The following is a 19,245-nucleotide window of genomic DNA, read 5'->3' as shown; positions in this document are numbered from 1 at the left end:
CAGATGTTGACGTATGGTCAAAAGACGTCAGTTATATGACGTCTTGGGATGAGACTGTGTTAAAGCAGAGCATGGCTCTTGTTTTGAGAGTTGAACCGAAGGCCTGAAGTGAGTCATGTGAAAGTGTCTTTAGATTAACCCTCACGCTAAAATGATTGATAGCAATTTTGTTCTGACAAGGAAGTTGGTACACGAACATATCCTATTTTAAATCGCATTATGCCACAGGTATGTTGCGACGGCACTTGTTTCACATATGACTTTTATCACACGGCTCCATACATACATACATACATATACATATATATATATATGTGCATGTATGAAATGCAGTACATCACCCTGCACTTACACCCATTATGCAGCTTGAGCTGTCATTAAGGAACTTACGTTCCTCATCTACTTGTTTTCTCATCTCTGCTTCAGTTCTGTGTTATAAATAGTTTTTGAAAGCAAGGAAGAAAAAGAAGTGTGTGGGGGCTGCGGACTCAGTCGAAGCAATGATCAAAGTGAGAAAACACAGAGGCAAAACTAAGCGTCAAATAATGGGGAAAAAAAACAGCTCCCCAAAAGAAACATCATTGTTTTAGAGGGAAAAAAGAAAGGTTTTTCTGGTTGGATTCATCTAGCCTCTGGCCCTTGCCAGACATAAATACTGTGTGAAATTCGACATTAAAGTACAAACGCTTTGTTAAAGTCCAGGCTCGAAAAACCAATTTTAGGCAATTTTAGGCCAGTACTTCCTCAGATGAACTTAAAATATTCAGTGGCTAACAGTGCATATCAGTGCACATCACATTAATAAAGCTTCTGTCACATCCTCTGTAACACAGGAGCAAATTCATATTAGAAAGATATAAAGGATCTTATCCTCTCATGGGTAAAACTATGTTTAATAAATCAATGCATTTGCTAGTCTCACCTTAAAGGAGTCAATAAAATAAAATAAAAAACCTGTCATTTTCTACTCCACTTTTATTATAAGGAAAACAGTGGCCAAATACATATATAAATAAAAATAAAAGGCCAAACAAGATTATCAAACAATTTTCATTTTTGTGTGAACTATTCCTTTAACTGTTCTCTTTCATATTTGGTTAGTGAGGAAATACCTATCTCAGTTCTCAGGACAACTCTCAAAGAAATCCTGACAAACACTACCATTCTCATCTACACTCATCCAAACAAGGGTTGAGGGAGAAGTGGTGATTCCTCCAGTAAATCCTTAGGCTTTAGCAGAAACCTGCAGTCGCTTGTTATTACAAAGCTTCAAGACATCAGCGAAACCAAATGTTTTAAATTTCAGGTGTCTCCATTTTTAAAATGCTGATGATCACACAATAAAGCCCACTTGACATCACATTAGGCCCGGGCGAGATGATGATTATGCGGCAGATCAAATTAAGCAACATTGTGAATATAATATAGTTTTAATGTGCTTTTAATTACTATATTTGCTAAAGGAACATTTAGAAATGTAAAACTGATACTTTCTACATGCACACTAATGCAAAATAAATTAATAATAATAATTTTTGTGAAGCATCTGACATCATAACATAATTTTCTATATGACGGGGCTATCATATCTGTTAGTCCTAAACTTATCGGATGAAACCCCCAGCCAGCTTGCATTGAAAACAATCAAATATGGTTCATTTCTTGAAAGGTAATTGACAGCTTGATGTCATAAATGTCATCGCTTTGTTCACACGGCTCAAAAACAGCAAGCCTAACAGAAGCATAATGCAAATGACCGGAAAGCAGGTCTATAGGAACATCTCTCCTACACTGTTGCTAATATGAACCATTAAATATATATAATGATATGTAATCATCATTACCCCAAATTCATCCTATTATTTTAAAACTTCACTGTGTCAAACAATAAACTATTTATAATGGTGTGATGTGAAACTGAAAAAAGTGATATTTGTATATATAAATAATTATTACTATTATTACTTTATATTATTGTATACCACTGATGTTTTCCAAAAGTCAACGCATTTCCAATTAACAGGGTTTATTCCATATATATACTTGAACAATGAATTTACCTGCTATTCTAAACTAAATTTAATGTTTTTTTTTTTTTTTTTTTTTTTTTTTTAACTGCATGCATTTACAAGCAAAAGGGGAAATATAAATAGAAAATAGAAAGGGGTTAAAGGAATAGTGATTCTGTCATTGTTCACTCGCACACATATCCTTCACACTCACACACTACCATTAAAAAAGTTAGGGGTCTGTAAAAAATGTATTTTTTAAAGAAAATCTTTTTTTTATCAGAAAAATGACAAAATATTATTATTTAACATGCATGTTAATCCTTTGACCTTTTTGTTAATAAAGTAATCCTGAAGTAATCAGAAAAAAAACACGTTTTCAACATTGATAATAATAATCTTGAGCAGCAAATCAGCACATTAGAATGATTTCTGAAGGATCATGTGACTCTGAAGAGTGAAGACTGAATGTAATGATGCTGAAAATTCAGCTTTGCTCCACTGGAATAAATAACATTTTAATAATGTGTTCAAATAGAAAACAGTTATTTTAAATAGCAAAAATATTTCACAATATTAAGTTTTTTTTTTTTTAAATAGAGTCTTGCTGAGCTTTAAAAACCATATTACTGACCTCAAACTTTTGAAAGGTAGTGCACAACACATGTGCGAGGCAATGACATTTCATTTAACCTGGTGAAATATGTCTACTAATCTTAAAGCCATCGGCTTAAGGACTTTCATGGTGCTTTATTGTCCTTGACAGTCGTGCTCACAGTCGTATGGAAAACAGCATGGTAAAATCTCCTCAAAATGACAAAAGAATAGTTCACACCCCCAAAACATCAACATTTAACTAAACCATTAATGCTCGTTCTTGCCCCAAACTTCTCAAAAGGAAAAGAAGTCGTCCTCTGACACTCACTTGTTGGGTCTCAAGCTGCCGGAGTGCAGGTGGCTCTGGACAGTTTGCCACCTCCCGGACTTGCTGGTCCCTGCGCCTATGCAGCTGTCACTGCGACTGGGACCCCCCACTGCCCCCCCACCCGCCTCCCCCTTCTCCAGCGATCCACTGAAAGAGGGAAAAGAGAGATAAGGAGATGCAAGAACAGAAACGACAGGAGAGTTTGAAGGAGAACCAAAGATTCGGACAGAAGGAGGAAGAGGAACAGATTGTTCAGAACCCTTCAGGCAGAGCAATAAGCAACAGTGGTAGAAAACAATCCCGCTCGAGTCCCAGCTGTAAAGCAAGCAGGTGTAACGGGAACCTAGACGGTAGGGGTCTGAAGGGGGCAGACGCTCGTGTGCTGAGAGAGCAAGCAGATGGGGCTGATTTACAGGGAACATGGGCGGACAGTTAAAGGAAGGCAGGTATTGTTGGAATTGCATCCTATGTTTGTCATGTCACACACTTAAGAAAAGTAATGTTTCTGTGTAGACTGTTCCTGCAAGAAGCCAAATAAGTTGCAGGGCAGGAATTTAATTAAAAGATCTATTTTTTCTTGGTCTGAGAGAAAATTTAAAAAATGTTGTCCATCTCAGTGTTCTGTATAGAGCTGCACGATTTGGCCCTGAATGATTATTACAGCTCAAGGCAACAATTTAATGTATTCTAGAACAGAATATAGTTTAGCTGTTTAGACAGCCTGGTCTCATTGTTAATACGTAGCTATTTTACGTTTTTGCAAAGATAGAAAACGTACTTTTTAGTACGTTTGGATAGATGCTGAAACGTATAATACAGACGTATCTGCAACATTTAAACGTAACATTATTACGTTTTTACAGCTACAAAACGTAAACTATTTACGTATATTCTATATCATAAAGATATCTGGATAATTTCCCTTTTTACTATTTTATAGATAAATGTAAGATCCCGTAACCCTAATCCCAAACCTAAACATACCCATTTTATACTTAATATAAAAAAGGATAAAACGTAACAGACAGGTGTTGGGAAAGGGCAGTTTTATTAACAATATAGCATTAAAATATATTTTGAGCCACCTACTCCTACCCCTAAACCTACCATAACAATTCCTTAAAACTACGTAAAAAACTACAATTATGAAGAAAAACATAACTAACAGACAAGTATAATCACAATAATTTATTTATTGCGAAAATGTCAAAACCGATACCAAAAGCCGTTCACATGATGAAGCGTTGCAGTCGCAGTCTTCTCTCTGGCAGTATTGTAATAGTTTTGTATGAAGTACAGAGCAGAAATTAAATTACTAATGAAAATGTTAATCCGGCTTCGGTTGGTTCGCGCTTCTCCATTTCAAAATTCAAATGAACTAAACTAACCAACCGTCTACAGTCCTTCATGTCGCAAACTGTGACGAAGCAGGGAAGAGCCAATGAACGTTTGATATCGCTGCCGTAAAAGATGACGTATGGGCGCAATATTTGAATTTGAATTCATCACCAGCGCGGGGTTTGACTTGTAACGTTACGGTCGCTGCTGAGAATGGAGATCACGACTGGATAAGAGGCTGAAATCGCTGAATTAGGAGTTGTTTCTTGCAAACAACTATGGATTCTAAAGATTTGGATTACATCAAACTATTAAAATTGATGTCTTTTGTGAATTTTTGTTGTGTTTTATAGGAGAAAACGCTTTATGTGTCTCAAGGTATATAAACTATTACAAAATGGTTGAACGAGTAACGTTAAAGAATGTATTTTTTAAGGTTTTATAGTGTATTGTTTAACACCATGCAGGCGAAACGAGCAAAATGTTAATATTTATGAGTATTATATCAATAATGCGACTGAAAACTTCATTAATAAGACAGTGGGATGCAATAGAGTCAAAACATAATGCTACGACATTAATATGCATAAATTGTGATACGTACAATGTGTACGTCGGTGGATTTGTTCATACGTAAATAAATTACGTTTTTGTGCTGTCAATACGTAAATATTTTACGTTTTAGTACTGTAAATACGTCAGTATTATACGTTTCTGCGCATATAAAACGTAATTATACGTATGATAGAACGACACTTTACGTACACATACATACGTATTCACATGAGATCACGTTGGTTTAGAAACACTAAAAATGGCCCGTAAAAGGACAGCTTTAAGACCAAGCCTCTGCCAAATGACTGCAAGCGGTAATCTTACTACAGTAAACGACATCCAGCCTTTTAGTGAATCAGGTCTACTATGACTCTCATGATTTTACGACTCTGGAGGTAAATAATTTGCATGAGCATGGATGAAAAGTTGTCCTTGTGTTGTGTACTACTCCAATTTTACTGTATGAAATTTGTATTATTTATTAGTTTATTCATTTAAATATTCAAGTGCCCAATTCAAATGCTTAAACCAGCCTAAGTTTGCTGGTCTTATCTGGTTTAAGTACACCAAACATTGTCTTTTATATTTATATAATCACTTTTTTTTTATTATCAAAATATTTTTCATATATATAATTTTCGTTAAAGTTAAAGACTAAAGTGAAATAGGATTGATACAAATGACAAATCACATAACAAAATGACTAAAACTTAACCCCCTGGGGACCAAAAACGCATCCCCGCGTTCAACACATTCTCTGCCACGTTTTGATCGTTTTTTATTTTTTTCACATAGTTGCAACATAGACTTAAAATACTCCGTCATTAATGGTCATATAAATAAAATCAATACATGATTATAAACTATAGAGGGTCTTCTTTTTTGTGTACACTCTTATTAACATCAAAACCTTGTGTTTTTGTAAAATAAATAAAATAAACAGGGTGCGTTTTGAGCTCACTCTGTCTCAGCAAAAATCTTTCTGAAACGCGTCTGAAAAATGAACTGTAACTCATTAAATACTTGTCACAGAGACAAAAAAGATTTCTCTTTATGAAGCTGAAATTCTCTTCTTTTAAACTTCTATTAAATTAAGTAATTTATATAAAAAAGCAATTATTTTCAGTTGATGTAATCTGTATGAAAATAGAGAGATGTCAGTCTTTTTCCTTTCACCTAATTATAGCGTATGACCTGTTAATGTGACCCCGCCCACTGAGAGCGCGCGCTATTCAAATGCAAGTCATGAAAACGCCCACATCAGCAGTTTATCACAAATCTAACCTTTACCTTGTGTTGCTGCGCTGTGAGGAATAATACTGTCATTATAATCCTGCAAAAGTTACCTCAGTGTTTTGACCAGTGTTTTGTGGCCTTATTTCAGAAACTTTCATTTTTCGGATTTTCAATAACCACGCATAAACAATATTCTCTCAAAAATACAAACATGTACATACATGTTGCTCACATATTATGGTAGCCCTGTTTGTGCTTAATATAGTGTAAATTCACCTGTGCCATTAATATGTTTATAAGCAACTGAAAAAAAGCACAAATGTCAGGGCATATCAGAACATCTCATGGACCCCAAATACACCTTGGACCCCAGAGGGTTAATCTGATTCAAAATATGAATCAATAGTGGATAAATAACACTAAAATAATGCCTAGTCTGACCATCTGAAAAGCAAAACCCTACCTTGCAACAGACCTGACTAAACAGCTTAGGCTGGTTTAAGATGTTTTTCCAGCATAAAGCTGTGTGAATTCTAAGAAAGCTGAGTTGGATTATATTCACTCCAATTTTGGGTCAACTGAACGAGAGAAGAAGAAAAGTTCAGCATGAAGAGATCATTCTATCATCAGCAGAGCGTGTTTAATACACAGCTTAATTTACAGACAAAAGCCTTTGTGCGCTGGTTTGCAGTTTTTGCACGTGCCGTTTAACATGAGAGCTGCTGTTTCAATGACATTTTATACCCTTTTCTTTTGCCTTTCAAATCACAGTACTTGTCAAAGCAATTGCAATATGATTATGTTTTTAACAAATCGTGCAGCCCCACTTCTACATGATATTCAAATCACTTGCACACTATTATTCAAAGGTTTGGAGTCGATAAGATGCATTTTATTGATCAAAAGTGACAGTAAAAACATCTAAAAATAGGTTTCTATTTCAAATAAATGTGGTTCTTTTGAGCTGTCAATTCACCAAGGAATCCTGGAAAAATGTCTCACAGTTACTACAAAAATATGAAGCAGAACCACTGTTTTCAACATTGATAATAACAAGAGATGCTTCTTGAGCATCAAATCATCATATTAGAATGATTTCTGAAGGATCATGTGACACTGAAGACTGGATAAATTCAGCTTTGTGTCAAAGTAATAATAAATAAAAAAAATTGACAATTATTGTTTTAAATTGAAACTCTATTGCACTTTCTTTTTCCAAATAAACGCAGCCTTGGTGAGCAGAAGAGACTTCTTTCAACAAAAAAAAAATATATATATATTTAAAAAAATCTTACCTACCCCAAACTTTTGAAAGGTAGTGTATGTATAATTGGGAAAATACTACATCTGATCACATACATATTTTGACATAATTCATTTCTATCAGTACACACACGGTATAAGTGGTACCGGACACAAGATCATATTGGGTTTCCCATCATGTATTAATCATTCTTTGCTTTCCCCTCAAGCGAGACAGGTACTGACGTTCACTAAATCTGGACACAACGGTAACAGCAGACCTGATTACACAGTGACGGTAGAGACAGACGAAAAGGTTAACACTTCAAACACAGGTGTCGTGACTTTTATAGACGGCAACAGATCGACGACAGCCACTTAAGACACAGATGACCCATAACGCAACATTTGTGCATCAACCTCAGGGGGTGGACAGGAACAGAGGGGGCTTGACATTTGTTAAAGCAGATGGCAAGGTTGCTGACTGCTGTAATAGTGTATCTTAATTCTGTCACTTTTTATTCTATAGTCTTTAAAGATCTCCTTAGTAAAGGTGTTCACACTGGAAGCGATTTGCCGTGACTAGTCATTATCAAAGAGATAAAAATACAAATAATTCACAGAAATGATGGATAAGTTTCACTGGTGCTCTCTGTAAGGGGATCTGCAAACTGCCATGTTTTCATTCATTAAATTATAGATGAAATATATATTTTTTTATAAATACTAGATAAAAAAAAAACGTTAAAAACTTGTGTACACTCTAAAAATGCTGGGTTGTTTTAACCCAACTTTGGATTAAATATGGACAAACCCAAATGTTGGGTTAAAAATGTAATTAAAAAATGTAACCCAATGGCTGGGTTTGTCCATATTTGACCCAAAGTTGGGTTAAAACAACCCAGTAGGTTTACATACAAAAATTACTAAAACTAAAATTAAAAATTAAACAAATTATATTAAATAATACTGACTATTTAGAGTTGTAAATAACTAGCTATTCTACAGGACATCAACTGGACGACCTTTCTCGATTTATCGGCTGTCAGTGTGAATGTACCTTTAAGTACAAAAGACCATAATAATAGACACGGAAATGCTACTAATTTATTTTATATATGGTTACAATTAAGTCAATATAAGGTGACTATAATAAGATGTCCTGTAAAATTAATCTCACAAACAGAAAAGAATAATGAAAAAATTTTTAAAAATTAAAGCCAGACGCAGATCTCTTATGTTGTAAACTCCTGAAACTGTGTCACACAGGTACATACTCAGACTCAAACTACAAAAGGGAAGTTACAGGTGACTGGAGAGACGAAACACAACAACTACCATAAAGGCACAAAAAACACAGCAACATGGCAGAAGAGCTAACGGTCAACCCTCAACTTCAATCAGGATTTAAGATGGAAAGAAACCAATACACTTCCAATCAAGATGTTCCTGAATGAATCTAAACCTTTCAGGTCAAAGGTCAGAGGTTTCGAGGGTTGTCCGTCTCCATGGAGACCATCCATGGGCTGGAGGTGAAATGTTAGCAGTTAGAAACATTAGTGCTGCTGGCAGGGCTGTAGAGAACAGGGGGTTGAGAAGTGCTAAAGTGGTCCTTTAATGGAACAGTTCACCTAAAAAATACTATTTTGTTCTCATTATCTCTTATTTTGTTTAAAGACTCTATTTATTGTACAGTAGTGCATACAGTATGACTCATGTTCTACATTTAAAGCCACATGATAGCATTTGTGTGAGGAACGGAACAAAATTTAAGTCGTTAATCTTCCCATCGCAGCTCTCAAACTTCATTTGCAGATGTGTTTTTCAAACTTGCCTCATCAAGATCCGTCACGGGATCCGAAATGAAATTTGCGAATGAAATTTGAGAGCGGTGGAAGAGCGGAAATCCCAGATGTAATCTGTGCCTGCAGAAAAATTCACAGATCGGGAATGTATATCTATCACAAAGTTCGCCAAAATCAGTGAAGAAAAACAAAAACAAAAAACGGCTGCAGCGTTTTTATCCACATATTCATGAGTTGTGATATATTAGTCATATTGACTGCTTTTATGGTACCACCATCCTGATCTCACGAGGTGGCGATTTTGTATGATTCGTACGAAAATGTGTGATACTCAGAAAAAAATTAAGCACTTTCATTATGGAAAAGAGGAGCCAGGAAAAAAACTAAAAAATTATTCAAAAATAATAATTCAGTTGATGAGTGAATAGACTGATCATATATTGAACACTCATTGATCTGTGTGTTTGTGGGAGTGTCTGTAATTATCACCATGTGGATGAGAAGTGGGCAGGGACCTGCAGTCTGTATCCGTCTCCTATCAATTAGATTCTGATTTATCCTGGGAATGAATCCAGAAAGACTACTTTCCCTTGAAGATAATGACTTCAATTAAGCAATTAATTTACAAGGAAACGGCAGACTGAAGCGAACCCCACTACCCTCTGTGGAACTCAACCCACGTTTCGCTGAGAGTGATGGGTTGACCTAAAGATTGGACGTTTCATCTCATTTCAGTCTGGATTGTGGTGTACGCTGAATGATAAAACGCCATGGAAAATGACAAAGACTGCCCTAGACATAGCTCTTACAGATGGGGTCAGTGGGAAATATGGCTTGTGTTTTGGTGTGCTTTGTGGGTCATGCAAATTGACCTTAAAGTAGTAAAAAGTCATCAACTTTTTCTATCTAAAAAAACGCCTTTTATAGTACTAGACATTCACAATTGATTGCACTGTTCATTACTGTTATCCAAAACTGTTATAATTTCTATAGTATATATATATATATATATATATATATATATATATATATATATATATATATATATATACACAAAACAATACTATTTATGATATATTATATATACCTATACATAGACACACATATATATTAGGGCTGTCAAACGATTAATCGCATCCAAAATAAAAGTTTGTGTTTACATAATATATGTGGGTGCACTGTGTATAATTATTTTGTATTTTTATATAAATACACACACATGCTTGTATATATTTAAGAATAAAAGAATTTTAAAGTATCATAAAAATAATGCAAAAAGAATAGTATTGAATATTGAATAGTCATACTTTTATTTTTTTCATTTTCTTTATGCAAACATAATTTTCCTATTTTTTTCCTCTTGATTTGGGGTGAAATATGACCACGGACATTGTTTTGTGACGTTTGATAGGTTTCATGAGACACAGATAAGTCCCAGTAAGCTTTAGAGGATCGTTGAAATGGACGACCAGATTAGAGAGGATAGAATGGACTTCCCCTTTCAGTACAGCCCTGCACAGAGAGAAGGGGTCCCTTACCAGCCGTTACCAAGACTCACTTGGGCGTGAGGCGAGGGTCTCCATATGGGGTGTAGGGGGACATGTTGAGGATGAACTCCTTGGGTGGATAGGAGCTCCAGCGCTGCTGCACAGAACTGCTGTCGTTGTTATTCCAAAAGTCCCTGTCTAAATCACTGCAGCCAAAGAGAAAGACAGGAGAAAGAGCCACAATGAGTCAAACTGAGGGGAAATCAGACATCAGATAGACAGACAGCCCAGAGAGAGAGAGAAAACACTGGTGTAAAACTATAGTTACCGGCAGAGTGGAACGGTTCAGTCACAGAGAGACTTTTTAGGAAAGGTTTCTCTTGTCTAACATCGTTCCAGAGCTCATGTGTTTTTAAGTGGCACAAAGTCTTGAAAAAGTAAAAGAATTCTGCACTGAAGAGATGATGTAAAAATAGCTCTGAGGGTGAGATTAAAGGGGTTTTGAGATGGATATCATGCACATAGTCAAAATATTTATTCTGTGCTGTCATTACATTCGCTTTGACTCACAGAGGATAGTCTTTTATAACCTACTGTAGCTACAAACTTCAAATCTCTATAAGAACAACAGAAGCAAGACAGAAAAAGTCATATCAGAGGTAAGGCATCTAATTAGAGGTGGGCGGCATGATCGAAATCATATAGTAATGGCATATATCTGCATATAGTTGTTTTATGTAAACTGTAAAAAATAAAACCGCAATTTTTACGGTAAAAAAAACTGGCAGCCGTGGTTGCCAGAACTTTACTGTTAAAAATGTGGTAGGAACGTTAATGGTTTTACAGACTTTACAGTAATAAACCGTTTTTCATTATCTGATAAAATGTTGATTTACTAACCATTTGTACAGCAGTGATGAGAGTCACATGATCAATCAAAGCTCATAGTCTTCAATAAGAGCGTTAATACTTATATAAAAACGCTGCAGAGTGTCAATCACACAAACGTTAAACACCATCAACATCATGGTAACCCACATGAAATAAAAAAAATGCAATAATAAACATTCATTTAACAACACTGAATGTAACATAAAAAGCTAATGTACATAACTGATTAGAAAAAAAAACAAGAAAACTATGAGGAACTTTCTGATCACGATTATTTTTTACAGTAAAACCTAATTCAGTAAATACTTTACAAATGAAAGGTACTTTATCTCATTTCAGATTTTTACTTGCATGGCTGCAAACCACAAGATAAGATCATTCAAATAAAATGTATAATGCATAAAAAGCATACTTTTTCAAATTCCAGATCCAGGATAATATCCACATTAGAAAGAAGTTGAAGTTGAAGTATTTATAATAAAGTCTATTTCCAAACGGACTGGCCTGTGACAGTGCCAGACGGTGAGCTGTGAGGTTTAGTGGTTTCATCTGTTCTGACAATGTCAGATCGGTCTGTATTAAATCTCTAAGCCTTATAAATGAATCTACCATTTAATATTTAATTTGGGTTGATGCAGGCATCTAATAGAACTCTGAACATTTTGGAGGTGGTCCAACGTTTTCACTTTCCATAGACTGATTTTTATACTGTACAAACTGTACATTTTATTCCCAAACCCCACCCCTAAACACAAATCTCACAGAAACTCATTTTACATGTTCAAAAAACAACATTTAGTATGATTTATAAGCTGTTTTTCAAAGATATCTAGTAATACCATTCTTATGGGGAGATTTTGTCCCCACAATGTAGGGTTTACAGTACCACACAAGGTTGTTTTCATGTTTCATTGGGACTTTCCTTAGACATAATGATTTTTAGACTGTACAAACTGTACATTCTTTCTGCATTTTTACATTTAAAAAACAAAACAAAAACAAACATCACTTGATTTATAAGCCGTTTTCCTCACAGGGACCAAAATGTCCCCATAAAGGAACACGGATTCTGTTTATTGCAATCTTTGTGGGGACATTTTGTCCCCATAAAGTAGGGTTTACCAGGACACACACACACACAGTGGGGTGAGACACATGCAAACATGCATATAAGAAACACATGAATTTCAAGCACCAAATTATTTAGTAATTTTCCCATACTATATTATTTAAATCTTATTTTTCAGATCTTTTAATGCTGCAAATTAGCAAATCAATATTGCATCATATTTCTGGCAACCAATTTCCTTTTTACTGATTGGCTCATTTCTGGTGCTGCAAGCTGCTCTAATGGTCCTACTTGGACAAATAAACAATGAAATATTTTAACATAAAAAAAAAATAAATTAAAATGGTGTTTTAGTGCCACTTTAAAAGATCATTTTGAGAACAAAGTTTTATATAATGCATTTAATGCAAAATGCCTGAACGGTCTTAAGTTAAAAGTTAAATAATTAAAAGTTATTACATTTAGTTATTAAATTATTAACATTTAAATAATTTAATTATGAAAAACATTCCATTGTTTTTCATACTTTACATTATGATTAGATACGTTTTCTCAAAATCATACTTGTTTGTGTTATTTTAACATTGCACTGAGACTTACATACACTTAAGTATTGTATGATGCATGCAAATGTTCCACACTGTTGTTGTGGGTTCCAATCCCGCTTTAAGGAAATAAATCTCATTCGCAGTCTGAAGAACACAAGGAAATGTGCGGCGGATTGTCTCTCCGTGCCCTTGTGCGGTCACAGGTGATTAGCAGTCTGGCCTCTTGCACTGATATAAAAACAGTATCCATCTGCTGTGAGATGCATTGGTGTCTAATTAGAGCATTGCCTGATTAATATTCAGGCTGCAGTTGTTACCAGAGCAAGTGCTCCAAGTGGACCAGCTTCATACTGCTGACCTGATAAACATCATCAAGTGTGTGAAAGCCATCATTTTGGCTTTAGAAGTAGAAGTAATGGTATTGATACCTCAATATGAACAGACGGTACAGTAGGTATAGACCACTGAATAGGCAGGATGGATTTGCTTATCAGGTAATGGGAATTTACTAAACCAATGTAGTGTCTGGACCAATCAGACACACAATTATTGATTATATTTAATTTTGTTGAACTATGTGTTGATTCTACAATCCTATTCCAGTATTTGCATGGGCCTTGGCGATATATATCGAGAGACCAATAGAAAAACACAAAAGGATTTCTTTCCATTAATGCAAATGCAAACCTTCTATGAATGAACATGTACATCACCAGGACATTGTGTGCATGGTTATTACTGTCTTTTTATGGTGTTTTTGTATTGTATGCATGCTTTATGATAGAACAATGCACTAGTTAATGTAACCTCACCTACACTATACCTATGCAACATATTAATATTACAGGAATCTTTAAAGGTTTCTCTATCAACACCCTTAAATTATAACTATTGTAACTTCATTGACAATGACTGAGTCAGGCTAACATTGCAAGATCATCATCATTTCTTCATTCAATGTGGAAAATATCGATTGCAACTTCAACATCGACTTACTGAACCATCAAGACTTTCTCCTGAGACTGCATTCGGATGCTGGTTCAACGGCAAAGGCATTGCAAGTATCATATACTGTACATGCCAGTATTGTATACCCCTGTTAAAGGAGTAGTTCACTTTAAAAAAAAACTTTTTCTGCTAATTTACTCACCCCCACGTCATCCAGGATATCCATGTCATTCTTTCTTCGGTCGAAAAGAAATTAAGGTTTTTGATGAAAACATCCCAGGATTTTTCTTCATATAATGGACTCCAATGGGAACCAAACGGTTCAAGGTCCAAAAGACAGTTTCAGTGCAAACTGCAAACTGTTCAAAGGGCTTTAAACAATTCCAGACGACGAATAAGGGTCTTATCAAGTGAAACGATCGCTCATTTAAAAAATAAATAACAAAGTTTAAGTTTTATAAGCTCAAATGCTTGCCTTGAAATGCTCTGTTCTGTGTGATGCACATTTGTGACTCTCTTGTTCAAACTCGTTCATCAAAATGAACAAATCTTTTTCGTGTCATTTGGTTGATTCAACGAACAAAATTAACGAATTGACTCGGAAAAAGATTTGTTCATTTAGATGAACGAGTTTGAACAGGAGAGTCACGAACGCGCATCACAGAACAGTGCAAGGTGAACATTTGAGCTAATAAAACTTAAACTTTGTTTTTTGTTTTTTACATGAGTGATCGTTTAGCTTGATAAGACCCTTATTCATCGTCTGGAATCGTTTAAAGCCCTTTGAGCAGTTTGCAGTTTGCACTGAAAGTATCTTTTGGACCTTGAACTGTTTGGTTCCCAGTAAAGTGCATTATATGGAGAAAATCCTGGAATGTTTTCAGCAAAAACCTTAATTTCTTTTCGACTGAAGAAAGAAAGATGTGGACATCTTGGATGACATGGGGGTGAGTATATTATCAGCAAAAGTTTTTTTTTTTTTTTAAAGAGAACTACTCCTTTAACAAGGTGCTTTAAAATAACAAACTGATGGTTCTTTTCCATAGCTTCATTCCCGTTTCTGTTTCCAGTTTCATTCACTTTCCATTTTACCCACGGCCACGTATGCGTGATTGTGTGCATGTTTGTTTAGATTAGTTATGTGTTTGTGACTTTTGGGCACATTCAAACCAACGTCCCTTTAATGATGCGATCAAAGATACATCTTAAGAAAGAGTCATTTTTCTGTGGCCACGAAAAATATAATTTCTGAGAGTTGATAGAGGATCAATCAGTTCCCTGGATGAACAGATCAATTGATTGTCATATCAATTCAACTACATCAACTTAATTCTATTAACTGATCCAAATATTTATAATTAATTATAACAAGTTATAATAAATTATTCATATTTTCATTTTGAGCTCATTTTCTACACCAATGACTAAACTAATAAATGATATTAATTAGATAATTATCACCAGCTGAAATACATGAACCACTTCGTATCAATTAATACACTGTATTCTTCCTGTTGTTTTACAAAATATGTGAAACAATTTAAAATACTCAACAATACAGTAAATGTTTCTAATCTCACAACATTACATGATTAATTCAGAGATTTAAAAAAATCAGGAATAAAAACAGCTATTTTGCATAGTTTTTTGCATAGAGTCTAGAAAATAAAAAAAAGATACTCATTCGATGCTTTGAAAAAGGTCAAGTCAAATTCATTGCCATTGTGATCGCTATGCACAGTATGTGAAATGTACGTATGCAGATTAACATGGCATATGGTAAATATGAAATTATTATGGCAGAATGGCATTAGCCAGAACAAGATTCAGTGTCTGATGTTTGCAAACAGCAAACCAGGGCCTAAAAAAAAAAAAGTTTGGTTCCGGTTGGTTGTCAGTTGAGGGCATGGGTCGGTAGGGAATTTTTTTTTTTTTTTTTTTTTTTTTTTTTTTCCAGTGGCAGCAAGGGATGGGTAGGAAATTCAAGAGATAGTTCACAAAATTATTTTTGATATGTTTTAGCTTACCTCAAGGGATAGATGTAGGTGTTTTTGTTTCTGCAGTATTTTCAATTTTGATATTTTTTGGTCAAAACTAAAAATATCAAAGTGAACTATCCCCTCAAGCCTTTTCACGTGCTTGTCCTCCAGACAAGTAAGTAAATCTGTCAATCACTTGTCTGAGTAAAAAGTTGCTTGTCCGGATTTTTTAAATTTATTTATTTTTTATTCTGAAGCAATATTCTCATCAGTGTTCAATCAGCTTTGATATTTAAAAAGGCATATTGTAATATATGCACCTTTAAGAGCATCTCCTCCACCAATATTATTAAATGCCCTATAGTGTCTTATTATTCTAAATAATTGAATTTATTGATCAAATTTAGGAATTTAAAATGAAAGATGAAGCTTACTGTTACCCTAGCTGATCAAATTAAATCATTTACAATGAAAAATTACAATTTCATAAAATAATGTTATGAAATTGATTTAAATGTGCAAATAAGAAATATTGGAAAGAATTATACTAGGCTACTTATGAACATAACACTAAACTGCCAATAGGTGGCGGCAGGCGGCCGTATTAATGAGTGAGTTATTGATTCATTAATTCAAACGATTCGTTCAAACGGTTGATTCATTCAAGAATGAGACAGATGTTGATGTTTATGAATGGGTCATTGAATCTTTGACTCAACCGATTCGTTCAAAATGCTGAATCATTCAGTAATGAAAACAGGATGAGTTCCTGTGAGATGCGTCGTTGTTCTGCTGTGACTTTTCTTTGGAATTATTTTCGCTGCTGGAATAGAACAAAAACACCCAATATTGCTTATAAACAGTAAGTGACTTAATCTTAACTGTTTATTGAACTGTTGTAGGAAATCAATGTCACTTTTTCAATCGTGATGGTATTCAGGAAAAATAATTGAGGCTGCTTAGTGCTTAACATATGTTAAAATATAAAAACTCCACATTTAGATTTTTTATAGGCAGAGTATGTTGTTAACTGTGTGTGTGTGTGTGTGTGTAGATTTCTCTGCGCGAGCGTCAACAGCGCAAATTTACCATCAGTAATACAGTAGGCCTAGCTGCTGCCTGCTACATTTATTATCCACAATCGATCGCAACTTGCAATAAATGTAATAAAATCAGAATCATTCTCTCGGTTTAGTGATTCCCTAGTTATTTTTTTGTTTGTTATTGATGTTCTAATCAGGCTACTTGTCCGTTGGGGAGAGTAAAATTCTCTTTTACTTGTCCTTCAAAAATCCATTTGTCCCGGAAAAGCGGACAAGTTAGACGGGCTCTAGAGATACGAACCGCGGCAGGTTAGAGTGTTTTGGATTGCATAAAATAATGAAAGAAACGAACAAATACATGGCGAAAGAAGTGATAGACAGCAGAAGATGGGATTGGGATCATGATTGGAATTTTTGGGATGATTTTTAATAAAACTAGGCGGATGGAGGTATTAGTATGTGGTGTGTACATGCCTATGAATGCATGTATTTGTATGTGTGCGAATATGAATAAAAATATCCTAAATTACAAAAAAAAAAGACTTGTATAGTATGTATTATAGTTCAGTTTGACGAACGATATCTGCCTCGTTTGTTAATAGATTGCTGGAGGACAAGATGCATCTTGCATCGCGTGCTATAAAAAGACGGAGCTGTACAAAAACGTAAATTTATAGTTCGCCTCAAATTTTTTTATTTGTGTATTTATTTAATTTTTATTATTTCTTCCCCAAGCTCATAAAATAATTTTGGGTCGCACATAAATTGACAGGGTCGGTCGGAAACCGGAAACAAACAATTTTTTTTTTTACGCCCAGTGTTATCCAAAGTATTGACCATGACAAATACCACAGCTGGTGTGAGAATTGAATGTAACACTTCTGACACTACAAATAGAAATGAACACTCCTGAATAAATTAAAAATGAGCATGGGTTATGAAATATGTCTAAAAATGTAAACTATGTACATCATTTACACGGTTAGCAATGTCACATTAGTGTCACACATTTGGTATCCGCTATTATTAGTTGGCTCATAAAGCAATCAAGCATATAGTTTTTAAAGAGGACAGATGCGAGTCACAATATTGGACTTATTTTCAATATGAAGCATTTGGATTTATCTTGGTTTATTATGGGCTTGTTTTTTGGTTTTATCAAGACTTGGCAACATGAATGAGTCATGGCTCATCCAGGTGATTTTCTAGCACTACACGCATACAGAAGAGACATCCCTGATGCATATTAAAATTTCTGTCATGACAACTGTCGGAGTGTTTGGCATGGATATGACAAAGTTGAAATGTTTGGTCTTGGCGGAATAGATCTGCTACGTTGCTGAAGAGCAACTACATCACTTGCTACTGCCCAAACGTACATGACATGCTGCTGTGAGCAAGTAAGACATGCTGCACTGCTGCTGATGTACAATAACGTATATGAATTACCCGTAGCAGATGTGAAGCTGGGGAAGGAGGAGGGTTTCTGAAAGCACACTGCACTGCTATAGCTAATGCTAACCAGTATTTGAAGGTTGAGCAGCGAGCTCATTGGCTACTGATACAGCAGGAGCCAATCAGCTGTGCCCTATAGAGAATATCGTGATTGCAAGCAGATTAGTTAAGGGCCCATTAGCCAGTGTCATCTATAGTTTTAAGAGTACTGTATATGGCATTAAAGGAGAAGTTCACTTGTAAAAAAAACTTTTGCTTAAAATTTACTCACCCCCATGTCATCCAAGACGTCCATGTCTTTCTTTCTTCAGTCGAAAAGAAAAGAAGGTTTTTGATGAAAACATTCCAGGATTTTTCTCCATATAATGGACTTCACTGGGAACCAAACGGTTCAAGGTCCAAATGAGAGTTTCAGTGCATATTCAAAGGGCTTTAAACGATACCAGACCATGAATAAGGGTCTTATCTAGCAAACAAACAAATCTATTTTTGATTCATTTGGTTCATTCAACGAATGAAATGAACGAAATGACTCGAAAACGAGTCATTTTGATGAACAAGTACGAACAGGAGAGTCACGAACGCGCATCACAGAACAGAGCAAGGCGAGCATTTGTGCTTATAAAACTTAAACTTTTTTAGTTATTTTTTAAATGAGCGATCGTTTCGCTAGATAAGACACGTATTCATCGTCTGGTGTCGTTTAAAGCCCTTT

At 35.0% G+C, this 19,245-nt stretch overlaps 1 protein-coding gene across 2 annotated transcripts in view; it reads right to left on the bottom strand.

The window, feature by feature from the left end:
* The window catches only part of syt7b (synaptotagmin VIIb), a 120,628-nt gene that overhangs the window by 44,658 nt on the left and 56,725 nt on the right, over nt 1-19,245 (bottom strand). Inside the window, exons 4-5 of one of the 2 annotated variants that reach the window (XM_039659083.2) lie at nt 10,669-10,803; nt 2,935-3,081 (exon numbers count right to left, since the gene is read on the bottom strand). In XM_039659083.2, coding sequence (XP_039515017.2) covers nt 2,935-3,081; nt 10,669-10,803 — 282 coding nt within the window. The remainder of the gene's footprint in view (nt 1-2,934; nt 3,082-10,668; nt 10,804-19,245) is intronic. The other variant, XM_039659084.2, reaches the window with a different exon arrangement.

This window comes from Pimephales promelas, chromosome 1, assembly GCF_988280905.1.
Source record: "Pimephales promelas chromosome 1, fPimPro1.hap1.1, whole genome shotgun sequence".
NCBI classification, from domain to species: domain Eukaryota; kingdom Metazoa; phylum Chordata; class Actinopteri; order Cypriniformes; family Leuciscidae; genus Pimephales; species Pimephales promelas.
This window is presented reverse-complemented; position numbering and strand designations above follow the sequence as displayed.